General features: G+C 39.0%; 1 protein-coding gene across 1 annotated transcript in view; it reads left to right on the top strand.

Annotated features, from left to right (window-relative positions):
- LOC136876001 (uncharacterized) overlaps positions 1 to 23,004 on the top strand; it is a 262,339-nt gene that overhangs the window by 171,013 nt on the left and 68,322 nt on the right. Inside the window, exons 12-14 of the mRNA XM_068228298.1 lie at positions 3,153 to 3,239; positions 7,982 to 9,337; positions 18,743 to 18,851. Of these exons, the coding sequence (XP_068084399.1) occupies positions 3,153 to 3,239; positions 7,982 to 9,337; positions 18,743 to 18,851 (1,552 nt within the window). The remainder of the gene's footprint in view (positions 1 to 3,152; positions 3,240 to 7,981; positions 9,338 to 18,742; positions 18,852 to 23,004) is intronic.

Raw genomic sequence — 23,004 nt, 5'->3', positions numbered from 1 at the left:
TTGACACCGGGCTTCTAAAAAGAGTTTCTCTCCATTGACCATAAACTTTATTGACTTTCATTTGCTGAGTTGAATGAGGATCGTTTTTTACAAATGAGTCTACATGTAGCTCAACAAGTGACCTGCTAGTAATTGTCTAGAGGCCACAGGGAACTTGTCAAACGCAAACTGCGTGGTATAACTAAGGTGCATTGACCTCACTTTTCTGTTGTATTCAGGGTTGATGCTTATGGATGTGGCAAGGATACTTCACCACATTGCTGCCTACCTCACTCCAACCAATAAATAACTCTAAAATTTAAAAAAATGAAAATGAAAAAAATGATGGTTCTGAGTGTGAGAATGCACTATGATCCAGTGGGGTGATCCAGTTTCAGTAGGACCTCTTTTTTTCCTCACCAGTGTCATCATTTAGGCTTGATTTGCCATATAGACATACATTGACCGTCTCAGTTGACCTGCACAGTCTCTAGGCTTGAAATCTATTTAACATGTCTGGGGCAACGTGAAGCATCATATGCGATCAAGCAAGTTCTAATTGGTTCTTTGAACACCAAACCATCTCTGATCAATGTGATCATGTATCAGGCCTGGTGGCTTTAAGCTCCAGTGTATGTTAGAGTTCAAACTAATTTTATCTATATAATGGTCCTTTTTAGGACAACCAATAATCCAAACATGAAATCTTGTGTTCATTACAGATATAGTAATATAATACAAATTTGAAGATAATGGCTTTAGATTTCTTGTTTATTATTAAGCAAAATTTACTGTACCGGTATTGTTGTTTGCCTTTACCTCATTGTAACACGTGGCTAAGTGCAGCTATCCCATGAAGGTTTTCTCTCTATGGTGAACATAGTTAATAAGACATATTAGCTTCGATATAAGACACTATGAATCTTGATTGAATTATTTTAGTTTTTAACATATAAAGTAGTACCAGTAGTTTAAAATTTCTTATCTCTCTTTCTGTTATTTTGAAACTATAATATTTAAATTTTATGTAAAGTGTTCTGGATCTTTGTAATCAACTATATGTTCAGTGTAAATTCTCGGGTAAGAAGTCTAATAAGAGTGAAATATATACACACCAGAAACAGATGGAGAACAGCAACTTGCCAGAGTGATAATAAAAGGAGCGAAACATCACATAACTCCAGCCTTTATCAGGCTTAAGTTATGAGTTTCATTATGGTCTGTATTGACAACTGATCACTGTCAAAGGATAGAGAAGGGTCCACCTGTTCAATACTATAAGCTTGCATATTGTGTTATAAAACTGGGACTAGTTTCGACCCCATATATATTGGGTCATCTTCAGCCATGCTACAATTGAAAGACACACACGCATATAACTAATAATAAATTAAACACTTGGGTATGCCACAATTTACAATCTTAATTAATTAAAATTTAAATTGTAAATTGTGGCATACCAAAAGGTTTAATTTATTATAGGTTATATGTGTGCATATGTCTTCCAATTGTAGCGTGGCTGAAGATGACCCAATATATATGGGGTCGAAACTGTTCCTAGTTTTATAAGACAATATACAAGCTTATGGAATTGAATAGGTGGACCCTTCTCTATCCTTTGATAGCCTTTATCAGTGTTGGACAGAAAAAGCTTATGCAGTGGACACCACTGTTCTTTGTCTCCACCACACCAGTTATTATTGCAACCAACCTTTCTGGATTTATATCTGATGTTTTCTTTTGTGTATGCTCTGCCATTGTTCACTTACCTGGTAAGTTGTTGCTTTCTATCTGTTTCTTATGCATATATTTACATGCACAGTCAGATGACATTAAAATTCGCTGGATGTACGTATGTACAGTATTGTGAAATATGTAGAATATATTAAACACATTTTTGGTATGACAACCTTATTATTGTAATAATACATATTAACACATTGACAAGAGGCTCCATGTATTTACGTAATTTATTAAAGATGTGAGGACGACAAACTACAGTTCATGAATATAACGGTTTTTGACATCACTTCATTTTGCTCCAGTTTCCTCTAATTTGGTGGTTATTAATTTGGTTTCAGTAACCAACATACAAACAAAGGTTTAGCCAAACAGAAAGTGGTATCCCATGGTGGGTAGCAATGTGTGACAGTGGCAAAGAGGGGTTCAAATTGCATTTCATGATATTGCATCATACCCATCAGATAGAAGAGCCTCCGTGGCTCAGGCAGCAGTGCGTCAGCCTCTCACCGCTGGGTTCCATGGTTCAAATCCCGGTCACTCCATGTGAGATTTGTGCTGCACAAAGCGGAGGCGGGACAGGTTTTTCTCCGAGTACTCCAGTTTTCCCTGTCATCTTTCATTCCAGCAACACTCTCCAATATCATTTCATTTCATCTGTCACTCATTAATCATTGTTCCAGAGGAGTGTGACAGGCTTAGGCAGCCGGCACAATTCTTATCCTCGCCGCAAGATGGGGGCTTCATTCATTCCATCCCTGACCCGGTCAGTGACAGGAAAACAGGTTGTAGGTTTTCATTCACCTATCAGACAGAAGGCAGGCTGATGAACTATTATTGTTTAGTGATGAACAAGACTATTTCTAGAGTTGAATTGTTAAATGTCTTTTCCTCAACACTGTTATTTGCTTCTGATAATGGGGAAGTGCAAAATTCTCATTCAACACCATGTATCGTAGCATGAGTAGCCAGCATCAGTTTGGTAGATCGTAGAGATGTACACTTGCAGGATAATAAAATATTTCATGATTTGGTTGCTGACAGTTTATCTGATGTTCTGAGAAGAAGTACTAGTATCAAAGGTAAGACCCTTCAGAAAGTGTCATTGATTTGTCTCAGGTAATATAAACATTAAATGACATTTTGCTCAAGCCTGTATCTTATGTTAAATATGATCCTGTCGGTTGGTCCACAGCATGAAAATCAACAATGAGCTGTCTGGTCGTTAGTATGTTAAGATAATAAATATAATGTGTAATTTAATGAGCACTGATTGAACTTTTCTCCTTAGATGCACCATCCGTAGTTCCTATAAAGACAATTACTATATCTATTCTCAAGATGAAAATTAACTTATGTACTTGGTAAAGTGTCGCCTTTGAACTGATTATTGAGCCTTTCAAGTTTAAATGCTGGTATTTTTGTGACTCCAGCCTGAGTCCTGGCAAGCTGCCACAACCGATAGTGTGCAGCTTTCATCTACTACTCAAGTGGCCACACACCAGTTTGCTGGCACACAGGTAAACTTTGCCCTCCACACCCCTTGTGCACCTAGCTTAGTGAATGCTGATCACTATTGAAAATCCACAAACTCATCCTCATAAGATGTAGTGCTTGCTGATTGTATTTGTTACTAACACTCCAATATTTACAGAATATAGGCATTTGAAATATACTTCAGATCAAAAGAGTCTTATCACTGTATTGAATATCTCCTGCTTGTCTCAGATTTCTTGTTTTTGGTACTATGGTTCAGGCTAAAATCTTCCTTGGATGTGAATTTGCCCCTGCATGAAGCAGAGAAATTAAAACTGATTATGACCTATATCTACATTAATGATTTCATTGAAATATTGCTCTTTATTTATACACTTCTCAGTGTTTAGAAAGTTGGTTTAGGTTTGTGAAGTAGAACTTTTTGTATTATGCTGGGTTATGTAATTTGTCCCTATAAGGTATGAACTGTTGGAGACTAAAGAAATAATCTGCAAGACTTATTCTTTACCTATAATGGTACATGGGATAAAGAAATATCCTGGTGATAAAGAAATATCCTCCAATGCAGGCAGCAGAAATGAAATTTCTAAAGGTGGGTCCAAACTTGTTGTGTATCATCCAGTGATACGGCACGATGCAGCGCAAGAATTTTCCTACACCACATCATCTGTCCGTATATCCGAGAACCAGTATCACATCCATGCAATGGGAAGAAATGAGTTTAATCTCAGTTTTGTGGCATCTTTTAATCAACAATGACTATGCCTATAAATTTTGTTAGTTGCATTATTGTATTTTGATAGGTAAGCAGTTTTACTTACCGTCGACAATATTGGTCGTAGTTGTTTCTTGTCCTGGGCTAATTGAAGGCTTTTAAGTGGAAACCAGGAACTTTAGTAGAATTCAACAATTCCTAAAATGTATGAGAATAAAGTACCAATCCTACCAATTGAATTACTGTACATGTTACGGTAATAATTAATAATAAAAGCATTAATTGTTGGTTAATTAATATTTCACTTCACAGATGTGCCAACTCTCCCGATTTAAGCGGGAGACTCACGATTTTTCATCCTTCCTTATGATCTCCCAGTTGCTAGGACTAATCCTCCAATTTTGAATGCAGTTTCAGTATTTTTTGTATTATTTTAAAATCCCACTCCTTTCCTTGTTCTATTGATAGATGACCAAGTATGTCTGGTCGACAGTAGTTCTAATAACCACTACCAGAGGGCAATGTCGGGCAGGTTAGCTGGCCAAGGCCTATATACAGTCATTGCCTATGTTATACTCTCTCAAGGCCGTGGAATGCAGATCTTTTCAAGCCAAAAGCGCAACCACAGCAATTCTGTCTTTCTGCAGCTAGGTGGTAGGCTTTAGCCCTGTCCTTGCCAAAAATTAACATTGTCGAGATAGCTCTTCAAAGCATTAGTGCGTCCCTCGTGTCCGTTATAATGTAAAGATCTAGGATTAGCCAATTCCTTCAGTTACCCGGGAATCACTTTGCAGATGACAATACACTCCTTCAGAATGTACAGTGAGTGAGCAGCAGCATTTGGTGATATATAAAATCAAAGACCTCCATAAATTCTCTATATGTATTGAGCGAGTTGGCCATGCGGTTAGGGACTTGCAGCTGTGAGCTTGCATTCAGGAAATAGTGGGTTCGAACCCCACTATTGTCAGCCCTGAAGATGATTTCCTGTGGCTTCCCATTCTCACACCAGGTAAATGCTGGGGGTTGTACCTTAATTAAGTCAACAGCTGCTTCCTTCCAAATCCTAGCCCTTTCCTATCTCATCACCATCGTAAGACCTATCTGTGTCAGTGCGACATGAAGCAACTTGTAAAGAAAAAAAAATTCTCTCTATGAGCGGAGCACTAAAACAATTCCACCCTGCAGTCAGCCGTATTGCTACCTATGGTGTCAACTATCTTTAGGTGATTTAAAATCTCTGGAGAAAATAAAGGCAAGGTTCCTAAAGCAGAGATAATGTGTACCTTTGAACACGATCTATATTAGTGTACGAGCTCTGTTAAGAACCCTTCTTTATGGAGGAGTTCAGAGATTCCACCTACTGCTGCCATTCATTAGACAGAGTGCTCAATTACTTGAAAAAAAGGAGGAAAAACTGTACCATTTATGGCTCAAATTCTACGCCACACATGCTATGATATAGTGGAAATGGGCTGAAGCAAACTATGAACTTTGACATGTAATTGCAAGGATAGCAGTCCATGGATTTCATCATAAATTATGTATGACACCACAAAGCGAATGACAACTGCGTGTGCTCCGTCTGTGAGGAAAAGTGTGACCGATATCACATTGTAAAGTGTAAGCAAATTCATACTAACATTTATACGTGAGGAATGTAATCAGGATATACTCCTTGATATTATTGGAACATTCTTGAACCAATACTTGGCAATCATGCAAGAAATATTACAAGTGACACTGGTTTCGGGAAGAAATTTATAACTAAGTCTCTAAGTCTGAAAGTGCTAAAACTATGATTTCACAGTATACAGCATAGTATTTAAAGGTATATAATGTTTATTATTCAAACAGTTATGTATAAAATGTGAAGTGGAAGTTTTTTGTTGCCATAAGTGTGTTATATGTATTAATTCAATTCAGATGTAATGAAGTAGGCATCCCCGCTCAATAAAACCATATGGTTTGATAGGTCTTAACAGTTATAAGCTAAACATTTCATTTTTGTTCCATATTGAAGTGCAATTATAAGAAATAAATTGACAATACAATATATCAAGCAAATGATATTACATCAGTCTTGGGACTAGTTTCAACCACTTAGTGGCCATCTTCAGCCAAATAAAAATTAAACAGATTATGTGATAACTAAAACATACAGGTATGTATACCAGTCAAAGACAATGTTGCAGGAATAATTACAACATTAAATTACATATGATAACAAAAATTATGGTTGTCAGGATATTTGATGTTTTGGTGTTGGTCATGTTTTATTGTGAAGTGTAATTGTAACCTTTAAAAAAAAAGTGTAGATCGATCAGTCCTTGTAAAAATTGTAGTATTCGCGAGTTTAAGTATTGCATTAAATGTGTTGAGATACCTAATTATTACACGACATATGATATGATATGTACAAACATTATCATCTGGCGACCGTGACAGGACAGTTCTGGCCGTGTAATAATCCTATGAAGGTAAAATAAGAGAAAACTTGCTTCGCGGTACACCTTTCGATTTTGACCGACGTAAAGACATGGCTGCTTTAAATGTATTATTGAAAGAAAGAACACAGTTACGTCGTTTATTTACAAGAGCGTTTAACATATTCCAGAACAAGATTGCTGAGGAAAATGTGACGCAGGAAGATGTTTTCACCAGTTTTAAGGTACTCGAAGATAAGGCCGATTGACTGTTTACACTTGATGAGAGAATCCATGAAGCTTGGTATACCAATGAAGGCACGGGTGAAGATATAGCTGCAGAATATGAAGAAGTCGAATCATATCGAGATAAGTGGACAACAGTGAAATGTAAGTACGAGAAATTCAGTGAATGTCAAATAACGTATGATGCTTCTTCCATGAGCTCGAGTGTTTCTCAGACTAGTAGATTGGTTAGTAAATTGCCGAAGTTATCACTTGTCAAGTTCTCGGGAGATATTAAGCAGTTGTTATCATTTTGGGCACAGTTCAAACAAATGCACGAAAGTAGCGAGCTGGATGATGCAGAAAATATTCTCTATCTAAGAGAATCTATGACTCCTGGGACAAGGGCTTATGAACTTGTGAATGGTTTTCCACCTATTCCTGAAAATTATAGTAAAACTGTTCAGTTGTTAAAAACATGTTATGGTCGAAAGGATTTATTAATAGAGCTTTACATAAGAGACATTATAAATCTAGTGACTGAAAAACCTTCCCTGTCATTGTTGTATGATCGAATTGAGGTTGATGTTAGGACGCTAGAATCAATGGGTCTAACTACTGACAACTATGCTATTTCCTCTCGTAGAGTCTTGCTTGACTGATGAATTGATCCGTGTGTGGCAGAGGAGAGGAGATAATATGCAAGAAGCTGGGTCATAAGAAAAGCTCAAAGGACTGTTAGAATTTCTGAAATCTGAAGTAGAAAATGAAGAATACTTGCAGCTAACTAGGAGTGATATTAGTGTGGGTAGAGCTCAAACATCAAAACCTTTGAGAAAATCTGATGTTCCAACTGCTCAAGGTTTAGTTTACACTGGTGGTGTAGGTAATACATGTGCTTTCTGTAAAGTAGAGACTCATGCTTCATCGCAATGCCAGCAGGTAAAAAATGTGACTCTCGAAGAAAAAAAAGCTAGACTCTCCCAGATCGGTGCATGCATCAAGTGCTTCAAGGTTGGGCATGTTGCAAGAAAATGTTACGCTTGCCTCTCCTGCAATGTGTGTAAGCGGCAACATTATCCGGTCATGTGTGATCTTTCAGAAAAGAAAGTTGAGAAAGAGTCACAGGCTTCACCTCAGTCTAGGTCAGTAACTAATTTCTGCATTAATTCTTCGTGTGTCTATCTTCAAACTGTTTTGGTTAAAATAGTGCATGGATATAATCAGGAACTTGTGCGTATCCTTCTGGACTCTGCTTCACAGCGTTCTTACGTGAAAAAAGAACTGGCAGAGAGATTAGGTCTTCAGGAGATTAGAAAAGTGACTATGAGCCATGCTGTGTTTGGTGGTATTATTGGGTCTCCTGGTAGAACATCGTGTATTTGAACTTGTTCTTCAGAATCTTGATAATTCTAATCAGTTGAGACTGACTGCTCTTAGCCCTCCTGTTATTTGCAGTCAAGTTCCTCGCCTTACAGCAGAACACGTAATGCAACTGGGACTGTCACACCTGGATGTGGGGAGAGATAAAGAAATAGAGATCCTTATCGGAGCAGATTTCCCAGGGTCAATTCTCTTGAATGAGCGTAGAATAGTGGGAGATTTGATGGCAATGGTGACTACATTAGGGTGGACGGTATTCGGCAGAAATCAGCGCTCAGGTTGTGATGAGAGGGAAGCGACACCTATTCTGCTGAATATAGAGAAAGTGAGTGACCTGTGGGAACTGGACATTTTGGGGATAGAAGATCCTACCTCTGAAAAGAAGAAATGTCAACTGGAAGAAGAAGCAAGATTAGATTTCCTGGAAACCGTGCAGATAAAAGAAGATGGTAGGTACGAAGTTCGACTTCCGTGGCTGAAAGATCATCTGCCCTCAGGTCTATCATATGAGACAACAGAAAAGCGGCTAGAAATTACAAAGAGAAAGCTTGACAGCAACGGGCTCTTAGAAGAATACGATAAAGTTTTTCAAGGATGGCTTGATGAAGGGATAATAGAAGAAATTCTGGATGATCAGGCTGGAATCTGTGGGCATTGTCTTCCTCATCGACTTGTCATCAAGAATTCTGCAAGAACACCAGTGAGACCAGTCTTTGATGCTTCCGCGAGAAGAGGTAACAATCCTTCCCTCAACGATTGTTTAGAAAAGGGTCTCAATCTCATCAAACGAATTCCTTCTCTCCTCCTACAGTTCCGAAAGAAGTCAGTTGGGGTTATTGCTGATATCCGCAAGATGTTTCTGCAAATTTCAATAGAACCAGAAGATAGAGATTTTTTGAGATTCCTGTGGGACAAGGAAGAAGTGAAAACCTATAGGCACAATCGAGTAGTTTTTGGAGTGACATCGAGCCCTTTTTTACTGGCAGCGGTGATTGACCACCTTCTAGACCAAGCCTTGCTAGATGCTCAAGATGAAAATAAAGTGACTGTTGGTATTATTAGACAGCTTAAGGACAGTTTTTATGTTGATAATTGTGTGACAAGTGTCTCAAATGAGGAGGAGCTGAAACTATTTGTTAGTACTGCTCAGGAGGTTTTTTCCCAATACAAGTTTGAGCTCAGGGGTTGGGAGAGCACTGATCCTTTGCTTGAAGATTGTGATTTGTCATCTGTCCTTGGAATAATGTGGAATCGCAAGGAGGATGTGCTTCGTTTGAATTGTGAGCCTCTGGAAAATATTTCACAAGAGAAGATAACTAAAAGGATAGTGCTGTCTACTGTCCATCGGATTTATGATCCAATAGGATTTTCGGTACCCATTATGCTGCTGCCAAAGCTTTTACTACAGAAAATAAATGAGGTCTGTTGGAACACGGAAATACCTTTGAAAATGAAAACCACATTTGGAAAATAGCTTTGTGAACTTTGAGAATTACATCAGTTGGAGATCCCCAGAAAATTCCCTGAAGTATATATAGAACGCAGCCTTCACGTCTTCTGTGATGCGAGTCGAGATGCATATGCCGCAGTGGTATTTTTACGTACACATATGGAGTCAGGAGATTGCGTCCAGCTCCTTCAAGCAAAATCAAGAGTAGCTCCTTTACCCCGGCTGACCATTCCTCGACTCAAGCTCATGGGAACAACAATAAGTGCTCGATTGTTGTCAACTGTGAGAAAAGATTTTGACGCTGAGTCAGTTTACTTGTGGACAGATTCTACGACAGTGTTGACATGGATACAGTGTGAGATCCTTTGGTCAGTCTTCGTTGAGAACAGGGTTTGGGAAATAAGACAACTGACTCAAAAGGAATCTTGGAGACATGTGCGTGGTGCAGTGAATCCTGCTGATCTGCCTACTCGAGGATGTGGGACAAGAGAACTTATAACCTCCAGATGATGGGAGGGGTCACCCTGGTTGTACCTCCCAGTGGAAGAATGGCCTTCAGATTGCAGCGTCAGGAATGAAGATGAAATTATGCACAAAAGAAGAAAGACTACCACAAGCCTCATCGTCACAGAAGATCCATTCCACAAATATTTTTCTCGATTTGACAAGATAGTGAGATTGATTCGTTTGATCAAGGAGGAAAAGTGGAGAGCTGAGTTGTTCAGAATTGGAAGACTGCGAAAGAACAGTTATTAAACTTATCCAGAATGAGAGTTATCGAGGATCTGAGGATCAAAAGCCGACTTCAGTTGTACCAATCCTGGATGAACATGGTATTTTGCAAGTGAATACCTGAGTATCAGAGAGGGAGGATAAATTTGAGTTTCGTCAGCCTGTTGTCTTGCCGGGAGATTACCCTGCTGTTCAGCGACTTATTCATGGTACTCATGTTCAGAATTGTCATGTAGGCCTACAGACTCTGTTGGGTATTCTCAGAGAAAGATTCTGGATCTTGAATGGAAGAAGAGTCGTGGGATCATGTGTGCGAAAATGTGTTATTTGCAGGAGATATAAGAAAGAGAGACTAAAGTTTTCTACACCACCTCTACCTAACGATCGCGTGAGAGATGCCAAGATTTTCGAAGTAGTTGGTGTTGACTTGGCTGACCCGTTGATTGTGAGAGGTAATCAGAAGATGTGGGTATGTTTGTTCACATGCGCTGTGTACCGAGCAGCGTTTCACCCCCGTGTGTTAAGTTGGGCTCATCAGGTGGTACTTAACACACCCACTAAGACGCATGGCTAGTGCACACCATGGAGGCCACTGCGTAGGCTACTTGGAGCCACCGGCAGTGCCAATGCACTGTGAGAAACTTTGTCTCATCACCGAAAATTGATGCCTGCTTGGCCAGATGATGAAATTTACTGACATGAGGATGACGTATTTAAGTACCTTTAAACACCACCAGACTGAGCCAGGATCGAACCTGCTAAGTTGGGCTCAGAAAGCCAGCGCTTTACCACTTGAGCTATTCGGCCCAGCTGTAGATTTTTTACTGCTTCAAGATCATCTTTCTCATCATCATCACTCATCATCATCATCATCATCATCACCCATCATTTCATTAGTACAATTTTTTTTTTAAATTTGTTTTACATCGCAACGATCTTGATCATCTGATGGCTAGTTCACATCTGTTTCTTATTCCTCCTCCTAGTGTTTTACCCGCTGGTGCAGGGTACGCTGTTCTAATCTTGGCTCGCCATTCAGCATGGTCTTGGGCATCATATGGTCTTAAGTTCAGAGTCTTCATATTAGCATTTACTGTGTCATGCTAGCATTGCTTTGGATGTCCACATGGTCGTTGCCCATTAATTTCAAAGGTGTGAGTGAAATTAGCAACTGTATCAGCTGCAGGACACGACTATATAATTCGAGATCTTTTTCCCGTGCCTTGTCAATTATGGGTGCAATGCCCATTTGCTGGTGGACGGAGTCTTTTTTGACATGATGTAGGAGTGTGATGCCCATTGACCAACAGAGCATACACATTTCCATGGTGCGTAGCTGGTGCTCTGCAGCTTTGTCAGCTGGTCAATATTCAATGACACATAAAGCAACAGGACGTACTATCATGCGGTATATTTTGGATGTTGCAACAGATGTAGTGGCATCATCCTGTAGCAGAGTACGCCTGTGACTTCCCTCCATCTCATCCATGCTGCCTACTTCGCCCTTCATCACATATCACACCATCAGTCTGTAGGCGAGATCCTAGATACCTGAAGCTTACAGTCTATATCAAGGTCTCTCCATCAACTTGAACTGAGCTGTTAATTGGATTTCTTAGTGTTAGGTTACACAGAAATGAAAAAATACAATGCATCACAAATATCTGTCACTAGCTGTTTCACTTTACAGAGTTGGTTATTCCTTTTTGGTATAATGATGTGAACCAGAACAAAAAGAAGACCGAATACCTGGAAACCATTTTTCTAAATAATTTCAAAAAAAAAATTCTTAACTGGCTACCATTCAAAAGTAATCTTACACTCAAGCAGATGCGTAGATGACAAATTATGTAGCTACGATAATGACATCCCAAATGCACAGCAGTTATTAAACACACTAAATTCTTTACACAATTCATGTTCATGATGGAACCAAAAGCTAACAAGAAAATAAACTATTCAGACATCACAGTCAATAGGAATGATGACAACCTGTCATACAAAGTATACAGAAAGCCCACTCAGACATCACACACTATTGGCAATATGAGACCTCACTTTGCTGAACCAGTTTCTTTGAAGATTTTTGGGAGATCGTTCAGGTCCTCTACAAATGTCCTGAATTTCTTCATCAGAACTATTGTTTCAGGTGATAGTAAGATAAAAAAAAAATTAACAAACTATTGACTTCAGGTTCAAGTGTGAATTTAATATGTGGGTCTAATGAGTTCTCTTCTCTGACGAAGTGATGATTAAGTATAGTGAAAATGTTGTCCACATGAATCTAGTCCAGAAAAATATCCCATTCTTTCTAACACGAATACCTTTTGTGTAAACATTTTAAAATCAGTTTTCTTTACATCATTTGTCTTGTTCACCATTTTATCTGTCATTGTATTTTAATTTTTGTGGCTGAAGGAGGCCTAATGATAGCCAAAACATGTACCATCTTTTCATCCTAATTTTTGGAAGTTCAATACATATAACTTGTATTAACTAAGATGGATCCCTTTGTTTTTAATTTTTCCTTTTTTCAGGTGGTTTCTTTTACAACTATGGCTTTACATCACATTAATAATAATTTCATTTGGCTATTTCTAGCCGAGTGCAGCCCTTGTAAGGCAGACCCTCCGATGAGGGTGGGCGGCATCTGCCATGTGTTTGTGGTGGAGGATAGTGTTATGTGTATTGTGTGAGTTGCAGGGATTTTGGGGACAGCACAAACACCCAGCCCCTGGGCCATTGGAATTAACCAATGAAGGTTAAAATCCCCGACCCGGCCGGGAATTGAACCTGGGACCCTCTGAACCGAAGGCTAGTACGCTGACCATTCAGCCAACGAGTCGGACTACGTCGCATTGACACAGATAGGTCTTATAGCGACGATGGGAGGAAATGGCCGTGGTGTTAATTAAAGTACAGCCCCAGCATTTGCCTGGTTTGAAAATCGGAAACCACGGAAAACCATCTTCAGGGCTGCTGATTGTGGGGTTTGAACTCGCTATCTTCCATATGCAGGCTCACAGCTGTGCGCCTCTAACCGCACAGCCAACTCGATCAGCGGAGAATTTTTAAGTAACAAATAGTCAATATGGAACTATAAGAATGTTTGACCAGCCCTTGTCCCATTTCCCTACATTGATTGGGTATGAAGTGAGATGAATCATCGTAGCAAGTTTTTTACGACCAGGTGCCCTTCCTGATGTCAACCTCATCAGGGGAACTAATGAGATGAAATGAATGTGATATACTGTATGATGATAGGAAGGGAGAGGGTGAAGCTTAGTGCCGACACCTTACCTACTCCTATCAAATAGTACCATGGGGTCTGCGCAAGGTTTAACGTCCCCATCTGACAGACAAATCACTATCAACAGTGTCACATGTCCTCACCCCACTTGTACACTAGGGAGAGGTTTGGAATTTAATCCAGGTGTTTGGTACAAAATCTAGTGATTAGGAATTGTATAACACCACCTCTCATTCCCTGCTGGGCAACACTCTTATAGTGAAATTGTTTCGACCAACAGGACTCGAACAGACTATCTTTGGTATCAGACCTTATATAAACTTGATGCCTAAACTATCATGGCCACCAGGTGGGCTAATATGAAACAATAAAAATTAGATTCATAAACTGTAATTGACTGTCATGTAAATCTATTTTGGATTGATGAACCCTGTGGAACTCCAGGCTGGATTAACAGTACTCACTCCAGGCTCATTGACACTCAGCATAGCCAGAGCATGAGTATCATCATTGGAACACTTCGCAACACACCAACTTTCTGACTGCCCCTCTGCAAAGTGAATGTACTGTCTTAAGGAAATTTACAAAAATAACTGCTGATTCTGGCCTCCTTTTTCATGAAGACATCCGTGCCACCAGTAAGAACGAGCTTTGATCCTGCTGACCTACATTACACATCACACAGGCTATGAGTAGTAATATTGGAATCACTGTAGCATACCAGTGATCAAAAATATGGCAGACTAGTGCTATCCGAAAGGAACTCAAGTTGCCCTGTATCTCAACCAGGCAACTACAAGAACACTGCAAAATCTGTTCTGTCCAAAATATGGACAAACTGTGGAAGATGTGCCAGCTCTAGTATAAACAAGGTTTGACATTCTTACCCAGCTGTGATTGCGGTGTGGAATGTCAGACTGTTCTGCAGACGATTATAAACAAATTGAACAAATTAAGCCATAGATGCACATTTCAAGGAAATATTGAGGAAGCTCATAAAAGTAATGCACTTACTTTTAGAGACGACCTCGGGGACCTTTGTTCGCATCTTCAAAAGTGTGTATTGCCACGTCTTGCACCAGTGACAGCATTCAACCTTTCAGCCATGTTCTCGATTAATGCAGTAATCTCCCATTCTTCCAGAAGGGTATTCTGTAGGTTCTGTAGGGTCTCTGGGCAGTGTTGACAGGCTCTTTCCCCCCAGCTGGTCCCAAACGTGCTCAATAGGATTCAAAACAGGGCTTCGAGCAGGCCAAGCCATAGTGTCGCGAGCACCGATTCGCAACACGTCCTTCCGTGGGAAATTATGGGGCGAGCGCATCGAACGAGATTCGATCCGTGACCTCCCAGTCAGAAATCCCTAATACTCATGAGTAATTTAAGTGTAATATATAAAAGGAAGATACAGCAAGAAACAGTGGAAGTGAATGAGTAAGTGTAATAGAATATCAGTGCAGTGAATAAGTGCAGAATTGCAATTATGATTAAAAGCATCTCTTAAAGCTAGTCTCAACTTGGAACATTTCAGTGAGCTGAGAATGAGGCAAACTTGTGCAGTCAGAATATTGGTCAGAGAAACAAGTAAACAGACTACAAGGTCATAGTTAGAAGCTTTTAGAGGGTGGACCAGGAAAAGCAAACCTGTTGTTGGTCACGTAGCAAGGTGCCCTGTAAGAATAAGAACGCACGCTGTGGTGCAATAATTCTTTCTAGAAAGAATCTGTGGAAGGTCACCAGTCACATGTACATCCATGGGACGGGTGGGACCACACTTGAAGTAACCAATAGGAAACTAACAGATCAGTAATGTGAGGGAACATAGTAGTAGGGGATGACTTGTTCCAGAAGCTCAGAGAAATGATAAAGGGGAGTGACAGAGGAGCCATTTGGTCATTTGGTCATTCGGTCGTTCGGGCACTCTGCATCATTCTGGTCATTCTGTGTCATTCTGTTGGTAGTAATCCTGGTCTCATTCAGGCAGTTATTCTATAACATTGGAAAGGAACGTTCTCTTGGGAAGGGACAGGCACTAGATCACTTGGCAGAGAAGAGACACTGTAGAATAAAGTCAGTGAAGATAGCAGTATATGAAGTTAGTCAGATTAGGCAGTAGTTGAGCCTGCCACCAGTTAGTGAAGACATCAGTATAAGAAGTTAATCAAATTAGGCAGCAATTAAGACTGTCAAGCAGTAGAACTGGTTAGCAGTGTTCCACAGGGTAAAGTACAGAGACAGTGCATAGAGAACTCACTGAGTGTTCGAAGGAGACTGTAGCTTCAGTTAGCATTCACCTTAGAGTTCTGTGTTCGAGTCCTGAAACCGTCAGGGAAGATTCAGAGGAACACCACAACGAGGATTCAAGAGAGAAGCAAGAAGAAAGAAGCTTCAAAACCCGAGATAAGTATCAACTAGTTAAGAAACTTTAAAGACTGAAGGGAATTTATAAATGTTGTAAAGTGAATCAGGAAGGAAACTTCTGTCGCAGATGCGTCAGAGAGAAAGAAACACTGGCCCACGTCCTGGGTTCTTGCCCCTACGGCGAAGTACTGAGAAACTCACGTCACCACAAGATAAGATCACTGATTGCAGAAGAACTCTGTAGCAAAAACTTCCGTGTATATGAAGAAGTCCATGGTTTGTCTACGACAGGGAGCACAAGACGAATTGACATAATTGCCTTTAAAGATAACGACACGAAAGGCTTCATTATCAATCCGACTATCCGATTCGAGCACCATGTCGGCTAGTCTACTGAAGTTCATCTTGAAAAGCAGAACATCTACGCGCCCACCATTCCGTTCTACAAAAATAAATACCAGCTGAATGAAGTAGAGATTATCGGCCTAATGATTGGTACTCGTGGCACAATACCTGCCTTGTTCGTAGAATTCTGGAAAAAGTTCGACCTGCCCATCAACAGCATTGAAAGAATAGTTACCACCACCATACGTGGATCTGTACAAATCCTGAAATCTCACCTGTTCGGACCTCCATAATCTAAGAAATCCTTATTATCACTATATTTCTTTGTGATAAAATCTTTCTCTATCCTGATATGCTTTACTTTGTCCATTGTGGCAACCCGTAATTGCGGGAAGTCGTTGATTCGTTCAATAAATATATATAAAAGTAATATTGAGAAGAGAATAATTACAAGTGTGATGTAATATTATTGGAAGGATATATTTGATAGTTTGTTTAAATAAATTAGACTAAGAATTTAATGGTGTCAGAAAGTGTTTTATATAAAGGTCAATCTGATATTCGAACCCAAGTCCTCAGCCTGTCCTGTTCATAGAATACGACAATAGCACGAATCCCTGTTTCATCCAAGAACTCTTGCACAATTCTCGCAACATGTGGCGTGCATTGTCATGCATTAGTGTAAAATCATCACCAATAAATGGAGCGAAAGGCGCAATATGCTCCAGAAGGATTTCCTCTACATACCGATGTGCGATATTGCTGTATTGCTGTATTGCAGCTGTATTGTTGTCTGCCCACACCATCACAGAATCACCATAAAAAGGCGTCCTGAATGAGAATGTGCAAGGGAATACTTTTCCCCTGGCCTTCTCCAGACTCTCTTTCTTCCGTCAGGTGATCGGAGGCCAAATCGCGACTCATCAGTGAACAACACTTGATTCCATTGTTGCACTGTCCAGCCAAGATATTCTCTTGCAAAATGTAGTTGAGCTGTGCGATGCTTTCTGGTGAGTTCCAGACCTGTAACTGGTTTTTTGGATTTAAGATTGGCTTCTTCCATTCTTCTTCAAACAGCTCTCTCACTAACATTGACCTCTTGAACTAGGTGGAGTCAATTTCGTGCTTCAACGGTGGTGGTGTGACACTTGCGGACAACTTGAAGTTGTAACAAGCAGTCATCTCTCTCTGATGTTGTTCTTCTCGAACCTGATCCTGGTCTCCTTGCAAAGCCTCCAATTTCCCTGTATCTTTGTATAGTTCTGGAAACTGTGGAAGGTGTAGTCCTCAACACTTCTGTAATGTAATGCATGCTGCGACATTCTTCTACCAAAGCAACAGCATTCACAGCTTGTTCAGGGCTTAAGGGCATGTTTACTCAAAAAAGCTGATTAAGACAATCAAAGAAAGGTCCTACAAACACGTGTGATTGAAAGGGGAACAATTAAAGGTACAACAATAAGCGCTACAAGAGCGGGAAAACATTTTTGGCTCATCCAACGATGTGTTTTCCAGGTTGTGCAGGAAAATACAATTGAGGCTAGTGCAATAAACAATCAACACTTCATTGTTTACTTGTAAATAACATACCCCGTCTTAAAAAATTGCCGCTCTGTGTAGTTAGTTATCAATCTTTGCCCTTCCTGAGTAGTGTACATAGCAGTGTTATACAGACAAATTTAATTGGTTTAGTTATAAGTTCCAGACGATGTTAGCCATACACTAAATAAATAAATCTAATCATCATCATTATTACCCTACTGGTATTATTATTTCATTTGATAGCTGAACCTCTTTGATAGTCCTCTGTGACACGTTGGTACAATGGTATATCAACAAATATCTATGACCTGTTATGATGCCTTTCTCGGTGCATAGATTGTTTTGTAACAGGTTAATGCCTGATCCTTTCCAGCCAGGTCACCCAACCCTTTCTCCTATCAAGGACATTTGGTACCTTATGAAATGTCTATTTAATGTTTACTAATTAATTCATGAATTAAATCCACTGTTTCATGCAATTGTACAGTGTACTGTCCTGACCTTTTTGCATCAATGCCATCGAAGCCAGGGGTTGCTCTACTCCTTATGGACTTGCTCTGTTTTGTTTTACTTTTTATCATCATTAAATTACCAGTTTTTTAAATTGTGATTTTTTTCTATACACTTGCAAAACACCTAATATTTTATAATCACCTAATGCACTTATTTTTTTTAAATGCTTGTATATTTATATTGTATTTATTATTTGTAATTGTAATTATTTGAATTAGAACTGGATTTTGTTATTAGGAATACCTTGTGGGGAATTCTAAAATTGCAGTGTGCACATTTTCTGATGTATTAGTTGTAATTTTGTTCAAGTAAATGATTCTATATTCTTATTTGTTTCTCTTTGAATTGCTAGAATTATTAGGAAATACATGTAGCTTGAACCTAAGGGATATTTATTACATCATCCTATCTTGAGAAGGTGAGTGTGAGCTTGTGCCCATGTACCCTCTCTCCCACTCTATCAGTATCATTACCTTGGTTGTGAATAGTTATTTGTGATTAAATAAGATCAACTTGTTTAAGTGTGAATGTGTACTTTGTTAAAATTCATGCCTGAATGTATTTAAAAGAGTTTGTCTTTGATTCAGGGAATGTTCCGTATGCCTGCTCCAGGACCTCCGATGCCAGGAATGAGGTTTCGACCTCCTGGTCCAGGACCTTTCCGACATTTCAACCAGCAGCGACCTCGTTTCCCTGGTGAGTTTTACTGCATTCTCCAGACTTTTGCATTTTGTTCTACTGTAGAGGGACAGTAGTAACTTCCATTAAAAACATCAAATACCGCATCATTCAGGAATACTAATGATCAGTTTATGGTAGTACTAAATTCATCTCTTTCTCAATGCCAGCATACCAACCTAATTGTTGTGCCATTCATAGAAGTTGAAGAGCAACCAATTATTATACAAACATACCTTAATAAATTGAGCTACAATTATTTGAGTACAGTGTGAACATCTTGTTTGTAAGGAGTGAGTTCTAGGAAATTCTGCTTGTATACTCAAACTGGATCATCAAATGGACAAACCCATCACACAAGAAGTCAACATCTCAATATAGTGTTGTTGTGGTTTGAAGTATTCCATTCCAAAGACAAAAGCTTACAAGATGAAGGGAACCTATGACCACATTTCACTCTGAAGGCACTGATTGAAGCAAATTTATATATTATTATCAGGAAACGAGCAGATTCATCAAACATATATTATTATCCTCTTTGATTTTACTACATTAAGTAAGCAAGCAAGCATTCTACTAGAGTGTGAATAACCTGATGTGTTTTTTTTTTTTTTTTTTTTTTTTTACGTCGCACCGACACAGATAGGTCTTATAGCGACGATGGGACAGGAAATAGCTAGGAGTGGGAAGGAACCGGCCGTGGCCTTAATTAGGGTACAGCCCCAGCATTTGCCTGGTGTAAAAATGGGAAACCACGGAAAACCATTTTCAGGGCTGCCGATAGTGGGGTTCAAACCTACTATCTCCCGAATACCGGATACTGGCCGCACTTAAGCAACTGCAGCTATCGAGCTCGGTGACAGGAGAATAAAACCCTGGCCAGTGAAATGAAATTTTAAAGAAGTATGATAGGAAAGACAAGACAGGACAGAATATGACAGGAAGGAAATCAGAGTAGAAAGAATGGAGAGGGATAAACTTAGATGGTTTGGACATGTTACGGGATGGAAGAGGAAAGGATGCTGAGACAGGTGATTGAAATCTAGATGAGGGAGGACTAGAGTTAAACCCACACTAAGGTGGTTGAAAACGATCAAGAATAGTATAATTAGAAAAAACTTGGATTGGAATACAGTTAAGGCGGAACAATGGTGGTTGGATTAAGAAAGATGGAAAGGTGCCATAAACATCCCAACCCAGTGGGATCTGGATGAGGGAAATGGATGGTGGTGGTGGTGGTGGTGGTGGTGGTGGTGGCACTGTGGTAGAGAGTGCAAAGCATTGTACACTACAGGCTGTTGGATGTAATTGTGTGCATTGCCTCATATACCTACCGTGATGAAATTGACTGAAATTTTGTGCAACATTGGTCGCCTGTGATGAGCAGAGAGTGTGCTATTCTCCTTCATGACATTTAAGGCATGAATTGTCTGTTTACCCCTTATTCCCATTTCTTGATAGGAAGTCAGGGAAATCAAGGCACAAATTACTGCTTTAAAATATGTATATTATCGTATTCACAAAGACGCACACACGAGATGCTGTCGATTGTGTGGACATATGTTTCATGCAAACATTAGGCTACAAAGTCATATGAAACATATTCACAAAGCATTGTGAGTGTGAATATGTAAATTGCTGAAGAATCAGTTTACTTGGATACAAGTTCTGTCAACGACGACCTACTTACATTTCTGTATGTCATAACTTGCATCATGAATTTCTCATGATTTTCTTGAATGAAACTTGTTTTATTTTCTCTCAGAAAATTGATTATCACATGGTGGTAGTGACTATCGTTTTAAGAGGAAGTACAAAAAATTACTAAAATATTTTTCCATTCTTGATTACACTCAAGTGCATAGTTAATTTTAATATTTGCTACTTGGCATGTGCTCTTTGGGACTTCTCATAAGTTTTCAAAGTCCATCAGGTGGTGTTGACAGTTTCTATCAGTGTTTGAATCAAGCTTTGTAATGACATCTGTGATTCCATAGAAGTGGGACTTAATGTAGGTCACATTCGGTATTCAAGTTTGCTGCTGATTATGCCATTTTGCTTTGATTTACTAAAGCTGCTTGAGTGTTATCTAGTTTGTGAATTATATCAAGAAGAAAAGACGTTAATTTTACATTTCATTGAAAGTCACTATACCAATATTGTTATGAAATAGGGGCAGACATCTCGGACATATTCTGAGTTCTGGCTCTCCTTGTGCTTATGAAGCTAAGACTATGCAGCCCATTGGTGGTCTCGAAACTGTTAGAGGAGAAATTCTCACTGGGACTACATGTAAATAGGGTAGTTTCCTGCTTCACAGAATTTACCAAGCTCATAACATTAATGGAGTCTCACTTCCATTTGACAGGGAAGGGACACCTTGGAAACAAATGGTGAACTGAATGGAATTTGATGGGAAGCTATCAATATTAATGATGCTTAAGGATGAAAGAAAGTAGAACTGAGTGAGTCAGCAAAGAAGATGCATCTGGATGTGTTAGGACTTAATGGTATTTGGTGAAGGGAGATAACGAGGAAGAGATATGTGATTATAAAGTGTTCTTAACATGTTTTAAGGGAAGGGCAGAGTGTAGGGTAAAACTGTTTCTCAGGAATACTTACACATGCAACGTGCAAATGATGTGGGTAGATTAGGAGTTGGAGGAATTAGGACAAGAATTGTCTCAGTGTATTCACCATAAGAGGACACAGATGAGGATGAAGTTGACAAGTTTTATGAAGCTCCGTGTGACAATATAGTCAGGATCAGTGCTAATGGGCAATTGTGAGAATTGGAAATAGGAATGAAGGATATGAGAAGGTGATGGGTAAATGTTGGGAAGATTTGAAAGCTAATAGTAATAGGAAGCATAACTTTATTTACATACCCATTTATAAGATGACCCCAATGAAGATCTCTCCTTATGTTAACACCTAGGAACTTACAGTGATGTCCATGAGTTACTCCTATCAACACAGTAATTAAAACAGAGAACTTCTCCTCTTTGTGAAACTTACAACCTGACTTTTCATCACGTTTGTCTACTATCCACCTCACATAGTTACCCGTATGTTCCTCTCCGTTATCCTTTTTTTTTCTTCTTTTTTTAAGTGTGCAATAATGTTCATTCCATAAGCATAAATTTCCCTTGGTAAAATATCTGTTTTGCCAAAGATTCCTTGAACACTCACGATCAAAAGAATTCCCGGTGGAAAGGGAAACGGGTAACGTTTGGGCATTGATTTTGGCCAACCCTGAGGATGGAGAAGAGACAAAGGGGGGCAACGTCACACGTGTTTGTCTTCCAGGAGGTGTGGCTTGTGACGTCACATGCTCACGGATCACTCCTGCTCGATTGGTATTTTTTCGGGAACTGAGTAGAATGTTTCTATGATTAAACATTCTGGCTGTACTAGCTTTTTGTAATAATGGAAAACGATTAATTAGCTGTAATTTCATTATGAGGAAATGTACACGATGTAGTCTATTATGTTCGATCTGAATTCAGTTAAAACACTTACTAACATACATTTATTTACAATCTCATTGTTCCCATAGTTACATAGTCAAAGAATAATCCTAGAATAATAATGTGAGTGACTATTTTAAAGAACGTAGTATATAAAACAGAAATACATATTGGGCATAACTTTCATTTCTAGTTGTTCATTGAAGGGGCCATTTATGTTTTCTTGTGCAGGAAGCATTCATTTCATTTATTTACATTTTCTGTAAAAAAAATAAACTCCTTTTTTTTATTTTGAAGACAGTTTATTATGAGAATATCTTATTTTAATCTATCACAACTCTCCTATCATTATGGTATTCTTTATTTTTTGGAATTGGAAGTACATTCTTCACATGCAAGTCTTTGTAAATGTAAACTTTGTCTCTGGCTTTTTATTTTTATACACCATTTTATGCCATTTAATTTTTATCTCATTTCCCACAATTATATGTAGATACGGTATATTAGATAGTATCTTGCCTGTAATATTCGTGCGTATTTTTGTGCAAACAGCAGGTTTCGTTTCTATTACAGCATAGTGGGATAAATATTAATCTGTCTACGTGTTTAACTTTGTTGGTAATTTTTGAGTACCTACCGGTAGTTCTTGCAAATATCTAATTTAGGCCTAATTGGAATTTTCATTTCTGTTTGTGCTTAGT

The sequence above is a fragment of the Anabrus simplex genome, chromosome 6 (genome assembly GCF_040414725.1).
Source record: "Anabrus simplex isolate iqAnaSimp1 chromosome 6, ASM4041472v1, whole genome shotgun sequence".
Taxonomy (NCBI): Eukaryota; Metazoa; Arthropoda; class Insecta; order Orthoptera; family Tettigoniidae; genus Anabrus; species Anabrus simplex.
Note: the sequence above shows the minus strand (reverse complement) of the source record. Positions and strands in the feature narration are given on the sequence as shown.